The 11,061-nt window shown below is 33.8% G+C and overlaps 1 protein-coding gene across 1 annotated transcript; it reads right to left on the bottom strand.

Moving 5' to 3' along the window:
• Window positions 1–2,316: 2,316 nt before the first annotated feature.
• Window positions 2,317–8,050, bottom strand: LOC128867374 (odorant receptor 59a-like). Its single transcript, XM_054108531.1, has 2 exons — window positions 7,262–8,050; window positions 2,317–2,872 (listed from the first exon to the last, which is right to left on the bottom strand). Exons 1-2 carry the CDS (start codon window positions 8,023–8,025, stop codon window positions 2,458–2,460), a joined length of 1,179 nt encoding a protein of 392 aa, XP_053964506.1. The 5' UTR covers window positions 8,026–8,050; the 3' UTR covers window positions 2,317–2,457.
• Between the last annotated feature and the right edge of the window lie 3,011 nt (window positions 8,051–11,061).

Below are 11,061 nucleotides of genomic sequence, written 5' to 3' on the forward strand. Positions count from 1 at the left end.
GCTTCTCGGAGTACCTTTTATTTGATACATATGTCTTAATATTCACTGGAAATGAGTGATGAATTACTATTGATGAAAAAAAAAAATTGTTAAAAATATTTTCCTTGATATCCATGCCGTATTGCGAGGTCTACTTGCAATAAATTGGTTCGTTTAATACAAACAGGTGGCAAAAGGTTTTGAGTGATGCTTTTTCGAAAAAAAACTTCTACATACATATGTAACATGCAAAGTCAAAATTAGTAGTGTGTAAGATATCTGCATTTTTTTTCTTCAAATTTATAATATTACTTTATAACAATAAATATTGAATGTATACGAAATGGATTTCGAAACCTAAACGTAAAAACAATTCCCAATGTAGAAGTACAAAGGAGGATGAGATGAGAGCGCCACTACACAATCCACATAAAAGCGAGTTTCTGGAACATCTTCCTAAGTTGCAGTCATGTTTCTATGGCGCCCCTTTGTGAGAGCTTTTCGCGCACTTACCAGCACTGCCCTTGTTGGGTTTTTCAACGCTTAGATGGAATGACACAGTTGGAAATTTAACCATCGTTGGTATCCATTTCAGCTAGTTTAAATCACAAGCAACGGTTATAGTATAATTTCTCAAAATTCAATCCTTGTGTCCTGGATTGTAGGACGCATTTAACACATCAGAATCAATAGCTAGAAAATTGTTATGGGTTCTCCGCTCCATCAGAAACAACAATAAAACGATGGTTTGTTGACTTCAAACGTGGAGACACCGATGTGCGTGAGTTAGCTGACATCGTAAGGATATCAATGGAACGTGTGGCTTTATATTGTATAAGCATTTGACTACGAGAAAGCTCCGTTCAAAGTGGGTGCCACGTTTGCTCACAATTTTATTTCATCAAGGCATCAACACATCGTGTCACAAGTCAATCAAAACAATGGCAAAACTACATGATTTGAACTTCGAATTGCTCCCACATCTACCGTATTAACCAAATTTGGCTTCCAGCGACTACTGGCTGTTCACAGACCTAAAAAAATACTCACTGGTAATGAATTTCGCTCGAATGAAGAGGTTATCGCATTTTGAGGCAAAAGGTTAATCGTATCGAGTATCGAGTGGAATTCTGTCGTTTAAATATGCTATAATGATGTGTACACCATCTTTTTGCTGTTATTGTTATAAAAAGTAATACTTTCTTCACAATCATTTGCAATCATTCGCTTGCAATTGTATTCTCCCACATATTTTAGCTTGTCGCAATAAATAATGATGTGCAATCTTTTGTCAACATTCATTTTTAAAAAAAGTGTAACAATTGAAGTATTTATTATAAATATGTTGTGCTTGTCAACGACCGGCAAAGGATGCCAAGTATCGGTGATTATCATTTACATGTATGTATATGAGTTTTTGGCAGATATGGAATAACAGAATTGTGGTAAACGTGCATTCACACATCATAGCATTTTTGAGTGTGTCATATACTCGTAAGTGATATAGTCGTAAGTATACATTTATATGTGCCAGCATATACCCTGCAGGAAAAAGCCAAACCAGTATGAAAACATTTTCGCTCAGATACTGGAATTTGCTGGAAGAAAATGTACTAGCCCGTCATTAACTAGATTAATACCTCTGGTAAAATTATAAATTTGTCTGCAAATTAGTTCAACATTTTTTAGATGAGAAAATTTAAGACTGGTCATGCACCGCGATGATTAGACGATTATGTATAAGCAGATACAGATGAATATAGTACATTTATTTGAAAAACACTATATGCAATTAGTTAATACTTAAATGTGGCTTCGCACCACAAATCAGTAAGACAAAGTCCTTAAACAGCTAGCCGGCAGCTTTTGGGCCATATACAGACAAAGCTACAGACCTGCCAAAACACTGCTTTCAGGACAGCCAGGGGTTGCCTCCTGATGCCAATATTTTTATCTTTATTATAACTGGTATACCACCCTTAATTCTTCATTAACTTCTTCTATACTATACATCAAAACTGTCAGAATTTACCAACAGTGAAATATATTAACTATCACTAACGTTAAAATAATTAATAATAAAATTAAAAATATAAATTAATAATCGATCCAACTCATAAAAATAACATCAAAAACTTGAGTTAGCGTTGTTAAAAAAACGATGTTAATATTTGAAAAATATTAAAATTTTAAAATTTTGATGTTAGAATTGTCAAAATAATACTACTAATACGTATTTAAATATGTTAGTTGTTAAGCATAATAAATAATTTTTACGCTCAATAAATACCACATCATATAGTTTTACATATATATTCGATTTTTTATTTCGGTAAACTTTTATTGTTCTGAAAGCTTTTTGAGTGCTTCTACCTTTGAATGGTTCAAAAAATAGTCACAAATATCAAGCATCAACTCTTATATATACGAGTATATGTCAATATGCACAAGTATTTTGATTACCACTTGTTTTCATATTCATTCATTCATCTTCATTATCACAGCCAACAAGGAATAAGCCCCCTTACATGTTGAAACGAATGTATCCAAGTGAACGCGTACAATGCCACCAGCCATGACGGTATGCTGCTTTAAGGAACGCTCACAGAAGAGTATCATATGCTTGCGAAATTTCTGTGTCTGTTCGACCCAATTACTCGAATACATCTCGATGTGTAACTTATCAAAAAGTAATTGAAAGTAGGTACCATAGTAACAGGTGGGAAATATTTCCAGCGGCATTGCGAGGAAATATGCCAAATAATATAACCGAGCGAATGGTGCATCGGCGAAAAAAAATAACGCTGCCATGGCTAGGCAAATATTGAACGCTGTTAAAGTGAATTGTAGAAACATCGGCAGCGAGATGATACCTTGAATAGTATTGAGCATACTTGAAATAAAAAGTGGAAAGAATATATTAATATTGATTAAAAAAAAAAAGAATTAAAAGAAGTAAAGTAAATAAATGTAATAGCTTGAAATCTAAGTATTTTTTAACGTAAGTGGGTTAATTAGATTATAAACCGACTTCTTACAAGTTAGTTTCTCAAAGTCAACAGGAAATGTTCCATTTAATTTTCGACAGTCATATATTACAATAATTAGAAATGATAAATGATATATATATTTTTTTATTAACTCTAAAATCACAAATTTTTCAAAAGCCGATTACTTAAAAAAATATTTTTTTATTTTGAATTTATATTTGAATATTTTTTTCGTACGACTGAAATAAAACTAAATATCAACACATGTAATGTGTGAATATTTATTAATAGGTCTATTTATAAGTTCGTGCGGTTTTACAACAGATGGCGTAACTTGATTATTATTCCATCGATCCACATTTCCAAACATTCATTGGAGAGCTACTGTCGTAAGGCACAAACGTCAGTATAAGTTTTTTATTTGAAGCGTAAACAACAATATTTTTACCACACTTGAAAATGTCGAATTTCGTGCCAAATAATGTGTTTTTGCGGGGAATTCTTCTTCATTATTTTAATATGAAGAAAAAAGCAGCCGAAAGTCATCGTATCTTGGTGGAAGTTTATGGTGAGCATGCTCTATCTGAGCGAACGTGCCAGAAGTGGTTTGCACGCTTTAAAAGTGGTGATTTTGGCTTGGAAGACGAAGAACGCGGGGGTGCGCCGCCAAAGTTCATGGATACCGAATTGGAGGAATTGCTCGATCAAGATCCGGCTCAAACGCAAGAAGAGGTTGCAAAAACTTTGGGAGTTGATCAATCAACCATTTCCAAACGTTTAAAAGCCATGGGAATGATCCGAAAGGTAGGCCATTGGGTGCCGTATGAATTGAAGCCAAGAGACGTTGAACGCCGTTTTATGGCATGCGAACAACTGCTTCAACGGCACAAAAGAAAGGGTTTTTTGCATCGAATTGTGACTGGCGATGAAAAGTGGGTCCATTACGACAATCCAAAACGTCGGGCAACGTATGGACACCCTGGCCATGCTTCAACATCGACGTCGGCGCAGAATATTCATGGCCTGAAGGTTATGCTGTGTATCTGGTGGGACCAGCTGGGTGTTGTGTATTATGGGCTACTGAAACCGAATGAAACGATTACGGGGGATGTCTACCGACGACAATTGATGCGTTTGAGCCGAGCACTGCGAGAAAAACGGCCGCAATACGCCGATAGACACGACAAAGTTATTTTGCAACATGACAATGCTCGGCCACATGTTGCACAAGTGGTCAAAACATACTTAGAAACGCTCAAATGGGATGTCCTACCCCACCCGCTGTATAGTCCAGACCTTGCGCCATCCGATTACTATCTCTTCCGATCGATGCAACATGGCCTGGCTGACCAGCACTTCCGTAATTACGATGAAGTCAAAAAATGGATCGATTCGTGGATTGCGGCAAAACCGACCGAATTTTTCACAAAGGGAATCCGTGAATTGCCAGAAAGATGGGAAAAAGTAGTAGTAAGCGATGGACAATATTTTGAATATTAAATTTGTAACCATTTTACGTCAATAAAGTTTCAAATTTCGAAAAAAACCGCACGAACTTATTCATAGTCCTATTAGTAAAAATTAATGAGTATTTTTTATAAGTATTCTATACTCAGAATTTTATATTCAGCGTACTTATACATAGTACCGCACATCACGTATTCTGAGCACGTATATAACAATATTGACTCTATCTTATTTTGTGAGATAAATATGTATTGATATTACATTTGCAATGTCAATAGAAATTCACTTTACGTCTACAACCACAAGGAATATAACTGCATTTAATTATAGAAAAACTAAAGTCTGGGATGCCGAACTTTGATTATCTAGTGGAGAAAAATTGTATACTCGTGGAATTCAAAACTCCTAAATATTTTATGGGAAATTGATATCAATGAGATCTAGTAGGAATCAAAGTCTGATTGTCCCCGCATATTCTTACTTCTCCTTATCAAGACTATGAGGCTCTGGAACTCAATTCCGAAGACTGTGTTGAGTGGGATTAACAACAAAATTGCAATACATAGTTTCTTCCATTCTCACAACGACTACGTTACTGGAATGACCCGGATTTATATCCGGCCAAGATCCTCACTCCAGTAGCATTCCCGAACATGTATGGAGAATTTTTACGCCACTACAACAGCAAGAACCACACAATTTCTTTAATTCTGTACAATGAATGAGGTGGTGATTAAACTGTTATAATTTCTCTCTCCCTCTCTCATTTCTACTATTAAGGGGGGAGCCTGGTTTATGAAGTCTAAAAATTGCATTTCTTTGCGATTTTTTAGTTTTAAGGAAAAAATTAATTTAGCTCTGCAAAGTTTTTCTATCTTTTAATGAAAATTTAAAAAGTATAAACAATTTTTGTACTGGTTAAAATAAGTTGAAAAAAATGTTTAACATAGAAATTAATATAGTAGAGCGCTGCAACGCTGGAGTTTCCAACTGGTGTACATGATACAGCTCGTAATTATTATCTAAAGCAAAAAATTCAAATGGATTTCTAATTATAATGATTTTTTATTCTAGATGAACTAAGAAAACTGAGAGAAATTCCAAAATTTCAACCTTTTGGAGGTGTTAAAGAAAAAAATGCCTTTCCATAAAAAAAAAAAAATTCACTTCAACTTGGTATAAAAATCTTGAAAAATTTTTTTTTATCTATTTTGTTAGTTCAAATAGAAGAGAATTTAATACTGAAGGGAACAAGCTATGAGTCATTTCAAAAGGTTCATTAGTTTTTTTTTTCATTCATGTACACCAATTCAAAGAAATCATAAAACTGAAAAGTCGAGAAACGAAGATAAAGTTTGTACTATAGCTGCCCGTTCACAGCGTAACTACCTAACGCTCGCCTACCTTTGGCGTTGTGTCTACCGAAATATTGAGAATTAGGCTCTGTAACTTTGTGTGAATATTCTGAAATATATTAGGGATCGCTTAAAAAGAAAAAAAAAAAAAAATTAATTTTTTTGACCTTATAAACCAGGCTACCCCCTCAAACAAAATCCTGTATGCTCTGACTATCCCCATATTTATCTCTAAGTCTTAATTTTAGTTATACATATCGCACCCTAAATACAAAAGGGTCACAACTCAAAATGTACTTCTGCTGAAATATGAACGAGACGTTATCAATAAAACGGTCCGCGGATGACATATGGCAAAAATAAATTTTTTGTTTTTTGGGAGTAGGACTGTTATAAGCTTACATGGCAAATTTCAGCGTGATATGTCACATAGTTTGTTTTCTGTGCTACTGTAAACAAGTCAAGCTCGAGTGTGGACAATTTTGAGTTGTGCCCCTTTTGTATTTAGGGTGCGATATGTGCAGATGTATATTAGCTAAATTTACTGTTATCATTTTCTATTGTTAGTTTTAAGTTTATTTTACATAAAAAATTATTGATTTTCAATTTTGTAACTTCTAACCAGTTGATGAAAAGACTAAAAAGTTTTACGGATACCGCCTTATTTCTTTAAAAAAAGTTATTTTTGATTTGAAATGAAAAATATTTTATCAGCAAGTGTAAGTTTTCGAAAAGAAAAGTTAAAATAAATTTATAATGAAATAATTAAAATCACTAAAGCTCAGAAATATTATTTTAAAATTTAAAAAAAATAAAGTTTTATTGAAATAAAAGCTAAGCTACAGTATACAGAAACATATTAAAAATGAAATAAAGTTTTTATGAAATATTCAATTTCATTCAATTCATCGAGAAGTTTAATATTTTATAAGCAAGATTTTTGTTTGGAATTATTTATTTGCATTTCTCTTAAATTTTCGAATGGATTTATTCGTTCACAAAAAATAACAGTACGTTTAGTAAACCTAAAATAACTGAAGCTTCAAAAACAAGCAATGGAAATATAAGCTATAAACTTAAGTTTTAAAGATGTTTTTAAAAATTTCTTATTGTAAAAAATATTTTTTTCATAAGCATAAAAAAACTATTATTTTTGTATAAGTTACTAAGTACAAAATAAAAAAAAAAATGTATGTAATAATAAAATGTCTGGCATACTCGTTAACTAGAATTAAAAGAAACAGACACATGCAAATTTACTATGTAATTCACAAAAATGTATTAATTAGAAAAATTAAGTATTATTAAGTGCTTTATTAATGTTACAAAGTAAACACACCAAATTTAAAGATAAATCACATTTTCTGAGAACAAAATAAAAATGAAAAAAAGATTGTAACCAAAGCGTATGTATGTATACATTAGCGCTATCAACTAAACTCCGCTTACATAAATATTCACTACACTCACTTATAGAGCTGCTCTTGGTCTTTAATGCAACGCAACAATTCCTCCTCATTCGCATCCAAATTTTGCTCTGCGTAGCCAATTTGCGAAACTCTAATGCCCAATAATTTGATATGCGCCGACAATACTGCTAATGCCATAGTCGGAAGGCAATCGTTTACGAAGTTCTGGAGCAATTGATAGGAGATGCCGACAATCTGATATAAATGGGCTGCATAGAATTTCAACTCGTTTGCTCGCCAATCGAATGGAAACCAAGCCGGATACAACAAATTATGTTCATTACGAAAGATAAACATCAACTCTGCCGTTACACCGACAATGGCGTAAATGCTAAGAAAACCGATGGTAATATGCCGCATATCCTTGCGCAACTGTATGAAATAGCTACGCTCATGCGGGCTGCTGCAACGTGCATCCAATGCTCCAATTATGGACTCCAGCTCACGTATACGCCCCATTTTCATGGCGTAAATGACGAATTTCATACTGCAGGCCACACAGGTGACACACACCGCGAGATTTTCGATGTTAACCGAGGCATTGAAGCTTTTGAAAAGCGCCAAGGCAAGATGCAGCGGATAACAGATGGTGACAAGTAGATGCAGCAGCAACGAATAGCCGAGATAATATGCATTCGAGGTAGGTGCGATAACGCCAAGAACTTTGAAACACGTCCAGTGAAGTTTGAAAAATGAGCGAGTATCAAGTGCAGCTGGTAATGGCAACAGCGTCGAAGGTGACGGTAGTGCTGATTGTGGTGACATTTTACGTTCACACGAAAGAAGCGCGTTTGTTACTTTGCAACTTGCCATGGCAATTCTGGTGTTTTATATACCGTAGGAGGTGTGAAGAATTTTGGGGAAGAGACGGGTCAGATAAATGTAGGAAGAGCCTAAGTTGCATAAATGTGGCGATTTAATTTTGTTCATTAAACTGTTTGCGCTTTTGGTATTAAAATTGCGCTAGACATATGTTTTTTCGCACACCGCATTTTCTATATTATATTTTTATAATTGATTTTAACTGCCTTAAATTGCCTGAGTGATTCACTGGGTGCCCTTGAGCAAATACTTGTTTATTCAAACGGTATTGGCCTGCGTTTTCGTTGTACAAAGTGGATAAGCTGAGGAAAGCACGCATTTGCAAGGTTTCAAAATCAAGACAGTCAGGCAGATAATTTTCCTAATAAAATATACAAGTCTGCGTACAATGATTATTTTTACAATATTCACCATAATTTGTATGCCAAATATTTTTCGTTGATTTTGTTTTAATAGTCCATTAAATAATATAAACCCAAGTTTACAATTCTTGAAAAATTCAATCCATTCAGTTTTAATACAAAAATAAATAAAGTGTGAAGCGGCTCAAAATTTCCATTGATAAATTGGTCAACTCAAACAAAATGTAAAGGGGTCATCCCGAATGTTTAATAAAAAAAAATATATTACGAAGTGTTCAGAATGTTCAGGTTTAAAATGAACCAAATCAAGCCCTTAATATGCCCACCCAGATCATTTTTAGAAATTAAAATGGTCAATCTTTTATTTTATTTTTTAATTATTTCCTATAAATGTTGACTCCTACAACGGATATACTCATGGAATCTGGTCTCCATACTCCCTACGTGCCTCTCGCTGGAGAAGTGATGTCGAGATGCCATGGCTTGTTTCATGGGCTTTATGCGCGAAGTAGCTTTCACCCAAAAGTTCATAGGCGTAAGATCGGCCGACCTTGGTAGCCAGGATATGTCATCGAAACGGCTTATCAGTTTGATAGGGAAGAAATCCACTTCCTGACGATGTACACTAACCGTCACCTTAGGACTGTATGGAGATCTTTTAATAGTGGATTCTGTCCTTTAGGTGGGCAATAACGGCAATTTTTGCTTATTTACGTTTGCATTTAAATGAAAATGGGCTTCATCACTCCAAGTGTTTACCATAACAGATCGCTCAAACATTGTATTCAACAGAAATTGGCTTATCATTTGGCTTATGTGCTTCCACGATATTTCATGGACAATAGTTTTAGATTAGGGCTTTTAAGGCTAGTCACCTTTTTCTTAACAACAGTCTCAAATGATTTCGAAATTTTATGGACGTCATTATCATTTTCACTTTTAAAGTTTGGAGTTATATGAGCCCGGCTAAGATGAGGGCTTCAGAGTTAAAATCGCTTCTTGGTGGTCATCTTTTGTCACGGATAATGCGGTTAAAAACAAAAGCAATCTGAGAAATTATACAATATTAACGCTAATAAATCTCCAGTATAACTCGTATTTCTTGGAAAAAAGTTCAGGAATATATTCCAAGCACAGACTATTTAGTTTTGAATTAGAAATCTCAAAGCTACCAGTTAAGTCCAAATTAGTAAATAATGGATTCCAGCTAAACTCTAGTAGCACGCAATTCAAGGATTCATTAACTGACGTGGAATTTAAAAACATGTATAACTCTACTATATATCTAGCAATCTTTATTCCAATAGAAATATCGTACATACATATTGAAAAATCGGAGATCTACATTGTAAAAGCTGAAAATTTAAATTATTTCATAAGAATATTAAATAGATAATTCGATTCCACATATTAATAAAAACGAATTAGTACTTTTTACAATAGCCTTAACAGAATTCTACTTATAGATTAGTGTTTCTCTCCAATAATGTGAACTACACCTCGTCGGAAGGTATTGCTCAGAATCTACTACAACTCAAGCGACTTTTTCAATTTTTAACAAAATTCTATTTAGTGTTGACTAGGATGATACCTTACATGACAATGTTTTCATTACTTTAAAACTAAGATGTTTGAGTTTTGCTTGAAGCACATTTCTATTTATTATAAGTATAAGTAAGATGCCTTATCTAAAGAATCTGAAACACAAATATTGCAAACTGTATAAAAGGACGGGTGGCCCAGTGCATTATTCTGAATTCTAGTCCCATTTAAAGGGATTCAACTGTTTGAATAAGTTCTTATACAGAGATTACATCTTGAATTTTAAAAGCAATATTAGATACTTTGAACTCAAAGGCCCTTTGGCAACTCATCAAATCAAAAAAGTCTTGTTCGACAGAGCCAAATAATGTTTCTTATAACAGGAAATTGGAAAAATCTGTCACAGATTCTACCACTCCAGTTTCTAATTTTCTAGCCTTAGTTTTAAACTCGATTTGGACTTGGTTTCTAGTTCGCCCTATAATAATAGTTATTCCTTGCTTAAGGGGGGAGCCTGCTTTAGAGGCTTAAAAAAATCGGTTTTTTCGTGGATTTTTTTGGGAAGGAAATAAACATTCGATTGAAATGAAACTTTCAGGTTTCATTGTCATATATTTCAGAAGTCTTCTCAATTTTTTTCATTAAAATATATGTCATATTATGCCTGGTACAAGCATTTTGCCGAGGCGACTCGAGTGTGCATGTGTCGTGCGGCGGGAAAGATGCAGGTCGCAATTGTCATTTCAAACCAAAAACCCAAAAAAAATTTTATTTTAGTATAGTATAGCTTCTAGTTAAACCAAGAAAATTAAACAAAAAATGAGAAATTCAACAATTTTTTGCTAATTAAAAAAATTCATTTGTTTGGAAAAACAAATTCACTTTAGATTGTTTAAGAAGTGGGTTAATCATAACTTTCTTAAGGTTTTTTAGGTTCAACTAAAAGGGAATTTAATGCCGAATACAATCAATGTTATCTCGTTTCGATAGGACGTTTAACTTTTTCCCTATTTTTCCCTCCAATTAGGAAAAATCGTAAATATAAAAAACCGAGAAATCGCACTTCGAGCGATCC

The sequence above is a fragment of the Anastrepha ludens genome, chromosome 6 (assembly GCF_028408465.1).
Source record: "Anastrepha ludens isolate Willacy chromosome 6, idAnaLude1.1, whole genome shotgun sequence".
In the NCBI taxonomy this organism is placed as follows: domain Eukaryota; kingdom Metazoa; phylum Arthropoda; class Insecta; order Diptera; family Tephritidae; genus Anastrepha; species Anastrepha ludens.

Coding starts and splice junctions, on each gene's coding strand:
- LOC128867374 (XM_054108531.1), bottom strand. CDS start 8,025: ATGTCACCACAATCAGCACTACCGTCACCTTCGACGCTGTTGCCATTA. Junction 2,873..7,261: donor GACCAAGAGCAGCTCTATAA/GTGAGTGTAGTG, acceptor TTTTATTTCAAG/TATGCTCAATACTATTCAAG.